The following is a 15,688-nucleotide window of genomic DNA, read 5'->3' as shown; positions in this document are numbered from 1 at the left end:
GATCAATCCCACAACATATAGATTAGCCCTTCCGCAAAGACCCCATAAAGATCAGATTTATCACATCAATCTGTTAAAAAAATGGCAGGAGACAGAAGATACACAGAAACTCCTTTACATCACAACCGATCATAGGGACGACATTCCATTTCCCTCTTTTGGTCCCTCCCGAAACCCAAAAGTAGACTCGCCCCAGATCAACGCCAACCTATTAAACCAATATAAAAAGACCCTCACTCAGATGGTTCAATCCTATACCGATGTTTTTTCCCAACAACCTGGTCTACTTTAACCGAACATAACATCCGCACAAAAAGTGAGGCAATTGCGAGACAAAGGCCATACAGAATCCCCGAGGCTAAGAAAGCAGTTATGGAACAAGAAGTGCAAAACATGTTACGAACAGGTATTATTGAGCCTTCCAATAGTCACTGGTGCTCTCCGGTGTTATTGGTACCCAAACCGGATGGGACCACCAGGTTTTGTGTAGACTACCGAAGAGTCAACAAACTCACTTATTTTGATGCATATCCTATGCCACGAATAGACGAATTATTAGAGAGGATAGGTCATGCCAAATTTATGTCTACCCTAGATCTAACAAAAGGGTATTGGCAGATTCCTTTGGCCAAAACAGACCGAGAGAAAACCGCCTTTGCAGCACCTTCCGGGTTATATCAGTTTACCGTACTACCCTTTGGGTTACATGGAGCTCCCGCCACCTTTCAGAGATTGATGGATGTGGTCTTACGCCCCCATTTCCAGTATGCAGCTGCATACTTAGATGACATTGTCATATTTAGTGAAACATGATCTGACCACCTCCAACACCTAGCCGCGGTTTTACAGGCATTACGAGAAGCCCACCTGACCGCCAATCCAGAGAAATGTAAACTGGGATGCACGACTATACGATATCTGGGTTACATCTTAGGACAGGGGCAGGTCCGTCCCCAAATTGAGAAAGTGGAGGCTATACAACATATACCGGTTCCCTCCTCGAAAAAAGACGTTCGTGCCTTTCTAGGTCTCGTCGGGTACTACCGACGATTTATACCCGGGTTTTCTACCATTGCTGCACCCCTTACTAACCTCCTGAAAAATACATCCCCGAAAACCTTTACTGCTTTGTCAGGAGCCTGTATGCGTAGCTTTCTCCAACTCAAACATGCCCTTTCTACGGACCCCGTTTTATGTTGTCCTGACTTCACTAAACCCTTCTGTTTACAGACTGACGCTTCCGGAGTGGGGTTAGGGTCTGTATTGTCACAGCCACAGCCTGATGGTTCTATCCGTCCCGTCCTCTACATCAGTAGAAAGCTACTTCCCCGGGAATTGCATTATCCGACTATAGAGAAAGAGTGTCTGGCTATTAAGTAGGCCATTGAGTCCCTCCGTTATTATCTCAGTGGCCGCTCCTTTACTCTCATGACCGATCATGCCCCTCTCACCTGGCTCGCTCGTCACAAAGATACCAACCCAAGAATTCTGCGATGGTTCCTTTCTCTGCAACCTTTCTCTTTCCAGGTGCTTCACTCCCCTGGTCGGACCCTGGTCAATGCCGATTTTCTCTCTCGTCATCCCGTGCCTGAGCGTCATCGGCAGACGCTCTCTAGGGGGAGTGTTTGTGATGGGTCTTTTCACTCCGACCCACACATTTCCCCGACTTGTGCTGACTCTGCCTTTGTTGCACTGGAGCTAGCCCAGGATCACAGCGCTGACATTGGCTGCCGATCACAACCGCAGGAGTTGACGGGATTTAAAAGACTGCTTCCTTCCCTTCAGGAGCGCGACACCGGGAATAGGAGCTGGGAGACACCAGAGCTTGTAGAGAGAGAAGACGCCGAGACAACCAAAGAAGACGCTGCCTCATGGAGGAACAAAACGCTGCCGGGATCAGGACCGACAGAAACCCTGGAAGACGACCGCTGACCCCGGGAAGCCGAACGGAAAAGCCGCCACGCTTCAGGAGAAGCGTGGCCTCTCCAGGTACGGGGTGAGGGACAAGGGAAACCGGGCGGGAGGTGCGGAAAGGAGGGAGGAAAGGGGTCACAAAAGGGAACAACACGGGGAACACAGGGAAGAAAGGGGTGGGCACGAAACGGGCACACTGAGAAGAAAGGAAGACAGACGGGAGAGCGAGGAAGAGAAAAGACAGCAAGGAGAGATATACTGATTTATGTGAAGGAAGAGAACAGAGAAAATAAGAAAACGATAGAAAGAAGACAGACGGGAGAGCAAGGAAGAGAAAAGACAGCAAGGAGAGATGTACTGAGTTATATGAAGACAGAAAACAGAGAAAGGGAAAAAGAAGAAAACAATAAGAAAGGAAGACAGGACAACAAGGACAGGAACAGAACAAGAGAACCAGTGAAGAATAAGGGAGAGAAAGAAAAGAAAAGACCAGAGAAAGATACTTAGGGAAAGAGAGAGAGAGGGAAGGAAAACCAGCAAAACCTCTATCCCACACTTACCCGTACTATATTCTTTTACCCCACACGCTTCCTGCGAGTTCCTGAGAGAGAGAGAGAGAGAAGAGAAAGAGGAAGAAGACGCGAGCTGTCCTCAAGAGGGAGAAGACGCAACGATCTATCAGCCATAAAAACATTTCACATCAGACTGATTTCTATTCAACCAAATAAATCATACCTTTTAATATAAGGAAACCTGCGCAGTCTAGTCTTTATACCAACCATCCTCTTACAAAGTGGTGTCAGAAGTGGGATATGGAGGAAAAACCAACTATGGCTGATGTTATCGCCCAACTTGCAGAGGGGCAGCGGCATCTTCAGTTAATGTGGGAGCAACAAATGAAGGAGGCCAAGGAGGAGAGAGATGCACTGCAACCCGCGCTTAAGAGCCAGGCCACAATTATGGCTAACAATCAACTTGTCCACGAAACTGCCATAAGTAAGTTAACAGAAACTATCGCACACACGAAGGTACACCCTAACGTGCCCAGCAGTGTACTTTAAAAATATCAGGAACAGGAGGATCCTGACTCCTTCGTCCTGAATTTTGAGAGGGTAGCTAGCTGATGGAAGGTAAGTAAAAGGTTACTCCAAAGAAAAGAGGAATCGAGCAAGAGTAGGTCAAGGTCAATCTTTCATGCAGGGTTTTAGGAGTATAGGGGGAGAAGATTTTCTGAGATAGCAAGCTATCTGAGGATGTAAGCTTTAGGAAGAAACAACATTATACATTTACTGTTCCATATCTTGGTGAAACTAGTGATTCACATAATTCACACATAATTTAAACACCAAGAACCCAAGCCTGTTGTATCCCACGCCTATGGCAGCCCTTTTAAACATAGTTTAGAGTATCCCAACCTAGGTACAGGGTCTATATGCTGCGCAATGGTAGTTGGCACAGAAAAAGAAAAGATCTCATTTAAAGAACTTCCCTCATTATTCAGCAATGAGCTGTAAATCCTGGACTGAATTTCCAGGTGTGATTCGTAAACAATGGCTTGTTATTTTGGAATATTTGACCACTCTCCTAATTATCTGAAATTAAATTTTCTTTGTTGCTCAGCACAATGTATTTCTAAAATGAAATGTAAGTGTACTGCACGACGGAATGGCAGTTTACCACGTTCTTCTCAAACCTTTTGAAAACTGTAGGAAGGCAGGGGCAAATCAGCAGGTGGTAGGGCTACTACAAAAGCATTAGCCTACAGGGGTGTAACAACTATTGGTGCAGCAGGTGCAGAGACACTAGTTTGTAGAGCTCTGAGCGGTGCAGCGCACCTTCATGATTGCTTTATTTTACTACCGCAACAGCAGCTAGAGGACCCATTTTCCTTGCTTACCCCAGAGCCTATGGCATTCTGCTACACATGTGATAGTGTAGTGTACCCATTTTTAATATAGCTTCATGCACGTTAGTTTAAGGTACTAGGCCGCTGTGCACTTTGCCGTAGATACATTTTATTTAGCCTCGTACTGTTATTTTACAATAACCAGTTTTACGGTCTTGTTTTAATTTCCTTCTATCACACTGTTTAGCTTAGTTCAGCACTGTGTTCTCAAATAATGCATTCTTGATCGCCCTGTCAAGGCTACAGTCTGGTACATTGCCGGTAAACGTGGTAGAAGTTTAGTCTCCAGTATTCGTAGAAGAAACACATCCTTACGTAGGGACATTTTCTTAGAGCATCTGCGTGTTAGTTATAAAAACACTTCCTAGTCCTAGTACACGTCAGAGGGAGATTCCGGCCAGGAACCTACAACTAGATGCTGATTGCCCGTTGCAGATGCTGATGCAGATTACAGGCCTTTGCTCAGGTATGAGGGTTGATGTCCTCACGGGGGAACTTGAAAGGCAGGCTTAGAGCTTCACATGCTGTGCTCGAAATATAACTTAGAGAGAACATAATCTAGCGGCACTATGATAGCTTTATACTTGTGCTGCACTCTCATTGTTACTATTTTAATCCTACTGTGTTGTGTAGTTCTGGTTGTTGCAGCTCTCGCTTTGCTATCTAAAATGCAGTTGTTTTATTAAACCAATCTTTAAAACTTAAACTGCTTTTGTCATTTCTATGTGAGACCATTCTGTGAATGAGAGAACCGGTTGGGACCTGAGTGACCACGACTTCCCTGGGAAGTGCTAAGATGTCATGCGCTCGGCTGCCCAATTGTCTCTTCCCTTTGGGAGAGATGAGGCACTGCTAGTTAGCCGGAGCAAAACCCGGATTTAGAGTGATAAGGGTCCTTCACCATGGGTCAGACTTAGTCCCCCACACTGTGAACGATCTTGCCGCTCAAAACCCAGTAGTCTCATTGGGATAATGAGAGCCTACGCGACAATAGCCTACTGCAAAAATGCTTGGGTTGGCTAGTATGTATTAATCTGTCTGCCAACATGTGTTTTTGTGCATGCAGGTGTGTCTGTTCCTGTATTTCTGAGCAGCCCTGACAGTAACTCTTGTGCCTAGGGGTCAGTGTTTTCTATCCGGGTGCCTTTATATACCTGCCCATGTTGTTTCCAAGTCGGCTCTATATGCCTTTTGAGTACCTCTCTGTGTGCCTATGTGTATTCCTCAGCACCGGTATGTGTGTCTGTATTTATGTCTCAGTGTGGCATTACGGTCACTGGACATATATGCATTGCTTGAGTATTGTGGGAACAGGACAAAAATGTAAGCTTTTATACCACCAATGCAATCTTCTTTCTAGGGTTGTTGCAGAAGAGGCTTTGGTGGGGGAATATACAGAATAATGGATTAATAGAGGTGAGAGAGTAAGTTAGAGAACATTATTGTTAATGTTACCACTTAAAAAGTCTTATTCTACAAAATCATACATTAATAATAACCCCTATTTTATTGATTAATTCGGTTCAGGTGAAGTTGGAACTTGTTACCTATTACAAATCGAAATAACAGCTTTTCATGAACTCCGAAATATGTTATAAAGCAGAACGAGATACAGATCAGATGATAAATTAATATATAAAGAGGACTATTGGAGAGGTAATTAAAGAATACTTTAACAAATAAGAAGGGTGCACTGCATGGATTCTGCATGTACATATATACATTGAATGCACATCAATTGGGGTCAAGATTTCACTTAAGAGTTTATGTACTTGACACTTAGGTGATTTATATAACAAATATATAAGATCATAATAAATTGAGTTAATCTACATAGTATAAACAACTATTTGGTAATATTCTTTTGTAAATGACTGGTCTCCACCTACTGTTAATCACTATATCCACAGTACAAAAATGATACATTGGTAATAATTTGAAAATGTAAATTTAATTTCCTGACAAAAAGATTATTATTTTTTTGTGGACATTATATTTTAAAAAAACATATGTTAAATATTGTTTACAGCCTATAAAAGCCCTGAGGAAGTCGTGGGGGACGTACCCCAGATGAAAAACGTTTTGGCTTTGGCTGGAGTGATGTACACATAAAGGAATAAAGAAGAATTCTTGAAAACTGTATTGGGACAAGATATACAAGAGGACGTGTGCATAGTTTGTTTATATTGGGGGGAGCCCTCCATGTACTTTGCAGGGGGCCGTCTCAAGTTTCATTACAACATTAGGGATATGGATCAATTCAGTACAATGAAGGGATGTTGTTATATATTGAATTTGTAAGTAGTTTCAAACCTAAATGAGAGAAAATATCTCCAGTAAACTTCTGTAACATAATATAGCTAAAGCTCTTGCAAATAATGGACATGAAGGAATCTAATATAATTAATGTATATTAAGTAAGAGAAGAACACATTCCATTATTGTGTTCTGTAACTCTTCCACCAGTCCACTGCTTCACCCAAAGTCACCCAAGCCTCTAGTACCTGCTATAGTAGTCAAAAGAATTTACCAAACATGTTACGTTCTGCTATCATAAAGTACACAAGTCACTGCTTATGATAACAATTTTATACCAGATGTATCAAGCCTATTTGCATTTACGGAAGGCCTGATTCACAGAATTAAGCCATTTGTGAATTTAAAAAGACATTTTGGTATGTATTAATCCCAAAATGCGATTCAGTAATATGTTACCAAATCGCTATTTGGGAGACAAATGCATACTGTAGGAAAGTACTCTCTTTCTTGGCATGGTTACCCCCATTTTCTGCCTGTTGTCAGTATGTTTGATTGTGTTTACTGAGTTCCTGGTAAACAGGACCCCAGTAGTTTTGCTCTCTCCTCTAAATTGTACCTTTTTCTTTCCACAGTTGGCATACTGGTCCCCCATGTAAGTCCTTAGTATAGGGTACCTAGGTACCCATGGCATTGGGGTTCCAGGGGATCCCTATAGGCCGCAGCAGTTATTCTGCCACCCACTGGGAGCCCATGCAAAGGGTTCTGCAGGCCTGCCATTGCAGTCTGCGTGAAACAGGTGCATACACCCATTTTCACTACAGGTCACTACACCAGGTCACCTCTTTGGTAGGCCCTGTCAGCCCAGAGCAGGGTGCAGGTGTAGGAGGCTGGCCTGGTTTGTAGTGGGTACCTTGGGGACTTACACCTTACACCAGGTCCAGTTATCCCTTATTAGTGAAATGTAGTAGTGTTCTAGTAGCTTAGGCTGATAGAGGTAGCTATAGCAGAGCAGCTTAGGGTGAACTAGGAGACATGCAAAGCTCCTGCAGTACCACTTACAGTCACACAGTACTTATACACAAGTAAAGACAATACTCAGTGTTACCAAAAATAAAGGTAGTTTATTTGGGTGACACAGTACCAAAAATATCTTGGAGGCAATACTCCTTCTGGAGGTAATTATTATACACAATATATACACTAGACACCAAAATAAGGTAAGTAATTAGAAATAGGATAGTGCAAACAATAGGAAATGCTGTAGAATACAATGGGAGAAAATAGGTCTAGTGGCAACACAAACCATATACTAAAAAAGTGGAATGCAAATCATGAATTCCCCCCTAGACAAGTGTAGTGTGTGCAGAATCGCTAGGAGAGTAAGAATACAGCAAAGGTAAGTAAATTACCCCACCCCAGAGCCCAGAAAAGCAGGAGTAAAATACTGCAAGTTTCCTTAGAACACACTACAAGTCGTGATTAGAGTTATTGCAATAACCAAACAAGACTGCAAACATCAAATGGTGGATTCCTGGACCTGAAGACCTGCAAAGGAAGGAGACCAAGTCCAGAATTCGAAAGAAGTTCCAGGAAGGACAGGAGCACCTGCCAACCCAGGAGAGTGTGCAAAAGAAGAGTCCCCGGTTGGATGAAAACTGCTGAAATGCACCCTAGGAAGATGCCAGCAGGTTCCTGCATGATGCAAAGGATGTCCCACGTCGTGAAGCTGGATGTAAGCGAGTTTTGGCACTGGATTCCTCCAACAAGCCTTTGTTCAACTCAGCGAGTTGAGCGTCGCAGGATAGAGTGCTGAGGACCTGGGCTAGGCTGTGCACAAAGGAATTTTGCAAATAGTGCACAGAGGCCTCAGGAGGTGAAGAAGACCTGGTGCACAAGGGGACTGTCGTTCTGGGGGAAGGCAAGGTCTTACCTCCTCCAAATTGCGACCTCAAGACAGTCTGTGTCAATGGGGTCCACCTACTGTGTTCCAAGATCACGCTCGTCCCCAGGAGAGGAGTCCAGGAGGACCGGTCGTCAACTTAGAAGGTGCCTGCTTCAGCAGGGGAGTGACTCTGTCACCCCACAGGGGATTTCTTCGGTCCTTCTGGTGCAGGGTGAAGACAGGGAGTCCTCAGAGCGTGCACACCGTGGAAACTGTTGCAGTTGCTGGCTGGAGCTGAAGTTGCAGAGGAAAAGTATCCCTTCTGGATACTTTGGTGCTGTTACAGCGGTTCCTGGAGCAGGCTGGGGTTGATCCGAGGTCAGAGGATGAAGTAGTAGTTGCAGAGGATTCATGCTGGAAACTTGCAAGTAGAATCTGAAGAGAACCCACAGGAGAGACTCTAAAGAGCCCCAAGAGGGGATTGGCTACTGTAGGAAGTTGGCTCTGTATATACTATCTCAAAGTAAGAGATAGAGGGGGTCATTCCGACTTTCGCCAAAGTAACCCCGTCGGAAGACCGCTCCGCGGTCAAAAGACCGCGAGGGTCATTCCGACTTTCCTGCTGGGCCGGCGGGCGACCGCCAAAAGGGCGCCCGCCGGCCCAGCGGGAAAGACCCTGCAACAAGGAAGCCGGTTCCGAATGGAGCCGGCGGAGTTGCAAGGGTGCGACGGGTGCAGTGGCACCCATCGCGATTTTCACTGTCTGCAAAGCGGTGAAAACCGCCAGAAACAGGGTGGCGGGAAGGGGGTCGGAATCCCCCTGGCGGCGAGGATTTCCTGGGCCAGGGGAAAACCAGCGGGAAACCGCCGGTTCCCCTTTTCTGACCACGGCTTTACCGCCGCGGTCAGAATGGCCCTGGAAGCACCGCCAGCCTGTTGGCGGTGCTTCCGTGGTCCCCGGCCCTGGCGGTCATGGACCGCCAGGGTCGGAATGACCCCAAGAGTGTGCATAGAGTCCGAGGGTTCCCTTAGAGGTAAGATAGTGGCAAAAGTAGATAATTCTAATGCTCTATTTTGTGGTAGTGTGGCCAAGCAGTAGGCTTATCAGAGGGTAGTGTTAAGCATGTGTTGTACACACACAGGCAATAATTAGGAACACACACTCAAAGACTTAACTCGAGGCCAATAGTTTTTACATAGAAAAATATATTTTCTTAATTTATTTTAGAACCACAAGATTCAAGATTTGAAGTAAATACATAAAATGCTAGGTACTCCAAACAGGTAAGAAAGGACCTTTGAATTAGTACAGTAACATACACAGTTTTAGTTAAAATGGCAATAAGCTATTTTAAAAGTGGACTCAATGCAAGAATCAACAGTTCCTGGGGGAGGTAAGTATTGGTTAGTTTTTCAGGTAAGTAAGGCACTTAAATGTTCAAGTTCCTGGGCATAGGCGGCCCACCGTTGGGGATTCAAGGCAACCCCAAAGTCACCACACCAGCAACACAGGGCCGGTCAGGTGCAGAGGTCAAAGGAGGGCCCAAAACACATAGGCGCCTATGGAGAACAGGGATGCTCTGGTTCCAGTCTGCCAACAGGTAAGCACCTGCGTCTTTGGAGGGCAGACCAGCGGCGTTTTGTAGAGCACTGGGAGGGACACAAGTAGGCACACAAAATACACCCTCAGCGGCACAGGTGCGGCCGGGTGAGGTGTGCAAAGCAGGTGTCGGGTTTTGAATAGGAATCAATGGAGGGACCCGGGGTCACTCTAGCGGCGCAGGCAGGGCACAGGGGGGCTTCTCAGGCCAGGCACCGACTGGGCTAGGCAGAGGGTCGCCTGAGGGTCACTCTTGCACTGGAGTTCGGATCCTTCTGGTCCTAGGGGCTGCGGGTGCAGTGCTTGGTCCAGGCGTCGGGTTCCTTGTTACAGGCAGTAGCGGTCAGGGGGAGCCGCTGGATTCTCTCTGCATGTGTCGCTGTGGGGGCTCAGGGGGTCGTCTTGGGCTACCCAAGAGGTCGCAGTTGCCTGGGTGTCCTCCCTGTAGTGTTGGTTCTCTGGAGCTCGAGCCGGGGGCCTCGGGTGCAGAGGGTGAAGTCTCACGCTTCCGCGGGAAGAGTGAGGTCTTTAAAAGTTGCAAGAAAGTTGCAAAGTTGTTGCTGTTTGTGAACAGTGCCGCTGTTCTCTGGAGTTTCTTGGTCCTTCAGGTTTCAGGGCAGTCCTCTGAGGCTTCAGAGGTCGCTGGTCCCTGACGGATGCGTCGCTGTGCAGTTTTCTTTGAGTCTGGAGACAGGCCGGTAGGGCTGGGGCCAAAGCAGTTGTCGTCTCCGTCGTCTATGCAGGGCTTTCAGGTAAGCAGTCCTTCTTCTTGTTGTAGGTTGCAGGAATCTCCTTTCCTGGGTCCTGGGGTGCCCCTAAATACTAGAATTAAGGGGTGTGTTTAGGTCAGGAGGGCAGTAGCAAATGGCTACTGTCCTGTAGGATGGCTACACCCTCTTTGTGCCTCCTCCCTGAGGGGAGTGGGGCACATCCCTAATCCTATTGGGGGAATCCTCCAATCTCAAGATGGAGGATTTCTAAAGGCAGGGGTCACCTCAGCTCAGGACACCTTAGGGGCTGTCCTGACTGGTGGGTGACTCCTCCTTGTTTTCCTCATTATCTCTTCCAGCCATGCCGCCAAAAGTGGGGGCATTGGCCGGAGGGGGAGGGCATCTCCACTAGCTGAGATGCCCTGGGCTGCAGTAACAAAAGGCATGAGTCTTTGAGGCTCACCGCCAGGTGTTACAGTTCCTGCAGGGGGAGGTGAGAAGCACCTCCACCCAGTACAGGCTTTGTTCCTGGCCACAGAGTGACAAAGGCACTCTTCCCATGTGGCCAGCAACTCATCTGGTTGTGGCAGGCTGGCAGAAACTGGTCAGCCTAGCACTAGCAGTCAGACTGGTATTTAAGGGGCATCTCTAAGATGCCCTCTGGGTGTATTTTACAATAAATCCCACACTGGCATCAGTGTGCATTTATTGTGCTGAGACGTTTGATACAAAACTTCCTAGATTTCAGTGTAGCCATTATGGAACTTTTTGGAGTTCGTATTTGACAAACTCCCAGACTATATACTCTTTATGGCTACCCTGCACTTACAATGTCTAAGGTTTTGCTTAGACACTGTAGGGGCATAGTGCTCATGCACATATGCCCTCACCTGTGGTATAGTGCACCCTGCCTTAGGGCTGTAAGGCCTGCTAGAGGGGTGACTTACCTATGCCACAGGCAGTGTGAGGTGGGCATGGTACTCTGAGGGGAGTGCCATGTCGACTTGGTCATTTTCTCCCCCCCGGCACACACGAGCTGTGAGGCAGTGTGCATGTGCTGAGTGAGGGGGCCTTATGGTGGCATAATACATGCTGCAGCCCTTAGAGACCTTCCCTGGCATCAGGGCCCTTGGTACCAGGGGTACCATTTACAAGGGACTTATCTGGGTGCCAATTGTGGGAACAAAGGTACAGTTTAGGGAAAGAACACTGGTGCTGGGGCCTGGTTAGCAGGGTCCCAGCACACTTTCAATCATAACTGGCATCAGCAAAAGGCAAAAAGTCCGGGGATAAACATGCCTAGGAGGCATTTCCTTACAGCTATGGACCTATCAGGAGGGGTCTCTGACGTCACCTACTGGCACTGGCCACTCAGGGCCCTCCAGAGGGCCCCCACACCTTGCAAAGCAAGATGGCTGAAGTCTGGGACACACTGGAGGAGCTCTGGGCACCACCTCTAGGGTGGTGATAGACAGGGGAATGGTAATTCCCCTTTCCTTTGTCCAGTTTCGCACCAGAGCAGGTGGCAAGGGGTCCCTGAACCGGTGTAGACTGGCTTATGCAAGGAGGGCATCATCTGTGCCCTTCAAAGCATTTCCAGAGGCTGGTGAAGGCTACCCCTCCCCAGCCTGTAACACCTATTTCCAAAGGGAGAGGGTGTAACACCTTGCTCTCAGAGGAAATGCTTTGTTCTGCCTTCCTGGGACTGAGCTGAAAAAAAGACAGAAATTAGGGAAACAAGAGTATGTTTCTAGAAACCGAGAAGCTTAAGTTTGAATATAAAACCTGTGAATTTATTGGGAAACAAGAGCATTTAATGTAAGTGGCCTGTTTGAGGACACAACTGGTGAATTCACAAATACTTAACCCTGTATTTGAGTGAAAAATATTGATGTGATAGCCCTTTAATCCTGCTACGTTGTTCATTTATTAGCCTTAGTAGTGGAAGATTTCATGATTGCCCATTCACAACTAGATGTAACACCTTAGCCCATTTCATTGGAAAATTATACTGTAAAATGTACCATTTAGTCCCGTTCGTTTAAAACCTTTCTTGTAGGGAGGGATCATCCCCAGACATCCTAATGGACGGAGTGGAGGGCTGGTAAGGTTTCGACTCCTTCCCTTTGTTTGCCTGTTTTGTGCCATTCTATGAAGGTCCTTTTGCCTCACCAGTTTGAAAGGTCACCAACCACCACTGGCCATGACCTGAAAGAGAAAGTAAACGTATATAGAACTCACAGCCAGCTCTGATTTATAAAAGGTGTTTTTCATTTTCACAGGAACATCTACTCAAAACTGATCTCAATAAGAAGACAAAGAAAACCAGTCCATGACTGCAACGCCTCCATTTGGAGTTTGATCGAAGAATGATGATAGAGAAGCATTCATCCTGGTGATAAAGAAAAAGCTTTCAGGAGCGCACAACCCTGATCAAGTCACCATGTCACAGTACATTAGCAGTCACAGAAAATCCCTACTGACTTCAAGTCGTGGGTTTGAGAGAATTTTTGGAGCAGTGTGAGGGACTAGATGCCTTAGGAATTATTACAAGTGCCAATTTTGTGTGCGCGGGTAGGGCTTAAGTGTTAAACATTTGTATATCCGTTTTCAGTATTTTCTTTTGGCAGTAAAGTACAAATATTCACTACTTTCTGTTGTACTTGAATTATTAACAAGTTGTGAAATGCCTTCATTGTTGTATGTGTTGTGTTTTTCAATAGTGGATGCCCGTGGATCATAAAATGTTTTTTTACCGTTCAGAAATGGTTCTGAAATGATTTGTCACCTCTGGCGGATTGAGAAGATGTGGTTTGCATTGTACACTGCAGCGCCTTTTGCTTACTCACAGACAGCAGAGGCTCACAGAGTTTTTTGCCCTTCTCCAGGCATGTGCCAATGGCTCCAGTCACTTGTTAACTTTAGTACTAGGCAGGGAGCTGTGAAGAAAAATAGGTGCTTGCTTAGAATATTTTAGCTTCCAGACAAAATATTAGAAGAGTATTCCGTGAAGTGTATTTTTTCAGTGCTCCAATAAAATATTTCTAGATGTTTTGTAACTAAAGGGTCAGTGCTTGAGGGTGGATAATGATCTTCCATCAAGTGGGAGATTCAAAACTCGTACCATGTATGGACCTGACAGCAACAAACCAGTTTTAATGCCATTTGGGTGTTACTTTATAGGGGCTGTGAGTACACATCCCTCGAGCTCTATAGGCACCGTATAGCACACCTATAATGCATTGGATTCTGCGATCCCAGAATAAAAATCTGTCTCTAATTTTTTATAGTAGGTGACTCGTGAGACACCCAATTGCATATTATAAAGAAATGACTGACGCTCAACCGTAATAACAGCGCATAACTAAAGTAGCCTTATAAAGAGGTAAAATGAAACACTGCTTTTCTTATCACACAGAATGGAGATTTTTATGGCAGCATGTTTAATTTAAAGAAAAGTTCGATTCTTTCTGCATCTTTCTACACATTCCCAGCTACTGCTCTTTTATTTAAAAAAATGATTTGTATTAAACTCATTCTAATATCTTTTTGCAATAAATATCTAACAGCTTTTTTGGTGTGTTTATTTTTGCACTAGGGATTCTATCTTTATTCATGTTTTCATATAAAAGGGATACGCTACACACCAATGAATTAAGTGTTTTGTGAGACAGGTGATGGTGTGAGCATGTATTATCATGTACTCTGGGCTGTACATGATAAGGATATTGTAATTCACCTCAGAGTTCCATAACGTTATAAAGAAACTTGGCCTTTGGGGTTGTTCCTTTATATGTTTGTTGAAATCCTCAGTGGCTTGCAATATCCCTATAATGTACGACAGGGGGCACTTTATACCAAATATAAATCCACATGGAATGGGTGTGTATGAAAAAAGTAAAGCTCAAGTGGAGAAAGAATGGAACTATACATTGGGTTTTACACAAACGTCTTGAGAGTCAACTGGGAAGCAAAGGGATGGATGCCCAGAGCAGTATCAAGTTAAAGAAAATCAACATGATTTTTCAACTGGGAGCAGTAAAGCATTTTTTACTTGATTGTTGCAAATGTATTATACACATTGAGATGATTGAACAGTAGGGTCCTAGACATCATCTAACGGTGTACTTCTATATATGCAAAAGGCCTTTCAGTAGGGCAGCGCTCAAAGATGATGGATTTTCTCAAACAGTCCCTAGTCAGATTCAGAGATACTTAATGCTTGGAGTTAAACACCGATTGTGATACTCTTGATGCAGCAGGGACAGAAAAAGCAAAAATATTAGTATTTCTTTGTTATAAACAATCATATTATTAGGTGGATGTATCAATAAGTGAAAGGCAGAGTGAAATACAGGCGGCGGCCAAGACAACAAATAAAGCAAATTATTCAGGTTTAATTTCAAACGGCAGGTTAAGTCGGAACAAGCATAAAAAAACACAGAGAAGAGCCCAATACTAGGCCCTGTGCAAGTATTATCAGATCATTATTGTTAGACTTTCCATCCTTGGCGTGGTCTGCCCTAACTTCTTGCCTCTGTTTCCCAGGTTGTTGATGTGTGCCGGACTCTGTTTTTGCTGTTTTTGTTACTCTGGGCACTTTACCACTGCTATCCAGTGCTAAAGTGCAAGTGCTCCCGTATAAAATGTGTATGTAATTGGCTTTCCATGATTGGCATATTTTATTTACTGGTAAGTCCCTATTACAGTGCACTAGAGGTGCCCAGGGCCTGTAAATCAAATGATACTAGTGGGCCTGCAGCACTGGTTGTGCCACCCACATTAGTAGCCCTGTAAACATGGCTCAGACCTGCCACTGCAGTGTCTGTGTGTGCAGATGTTAACTGCCAATTCGACTTTTGCCAGGCCTAAACCTTCCCTTTTCTTATATGTAAGACACCCCTAAGTAAGTAGCCCCCTGGGCAGGGTGCAGTGTGTGTTTAAGGTAGGACAATATAGTAATGTGTTTTATATGTCCTGACAGTGAAGTACTGCCGAATTCGGTTTTCACGGTTGCAAGGCCTATCACTCTCATAGGTTAACATGGGAGCTACCTTTAAAAATGATTAAAGCGTATATTCCCTTTGGGAGCAGATAGACATGTGGAGTTTGGGGTCTCTGAGCTCACAATTTAAAAATACATCTTTCAGTAAAGTTGTTTTTAAGATTGTGTGTTTGAAAATGGCACTTTTAGAAAGTAGGCATTTTCTTGCTTAAACCACTCTGTGACTCTGCCTGTTTGTGGATTCCCTGTCTGGGCCAGTTTGACAGTTGAGCTGTTTGCACCTCTCTCTAGACAATGACACAAATGGAGCTGGGGTGTAGCCTGCATATCCTGATGAGCCATCTGTGCTAGGAGGGAGGGGAGGAGTGGTCACTTACACCTGAAAGGGCTGTGCCTGCCCTCACACAATGCA

At 45.2% G+C, this 15,688-nt stretch overlaps 1 protein-coding gene across 4 annotated transcripts in view; it reads left to right on the top strand.

Moving 5' to 3' along the window:
• Positions 1-12,921, top strand: part of LOC138295831 (myosin-7-like) — a 228,303-nt gene extending 215,382 nt beyond the window's left edge. For 3 of the 4 annotated variants that reach the window (XR_011203695.1, XM_069234387.1, XM_069234388.1), the window contains one exon: positions 12,554-12,921. Coding sequence is in view for 3 of the 4 variants with exons in the window: in XM_069234387.1 (XP_069090488.1) it covers positions 12,554-12,607 (54 nt within the window). In the remaining variant the exon portion in view is untranslated. Of the gene's footprint in view, positions 1-5,347; positions 5,397-12,553 lie in introns of those variants that run through there. The other variant, XM_069234390.1, reaches the window with a different exon arrangement.
• The last annotated feature ends 2,767 nt before the right edge of the window (positions 12,922-15,688 follow it).

Source organism: Pleurodeles waltl, chromosome 5 (genome assembly GCF_031143425.1).
Source record: "Pleurodeles waltl isolate 20211129_DDA chromosome 5, aPleWal1.hap1.20221129, whole genome shotgun sequence".
Lineage (NCBI taxonomy): Eukaryota > Metazoa > Chordata > Amphibia > Caudata > Salamandridae > Pleurodeles > Pleurodeles waltl.
This window is presented reverse-complemented; position numbering and strand designations above follow the sequence as displayed.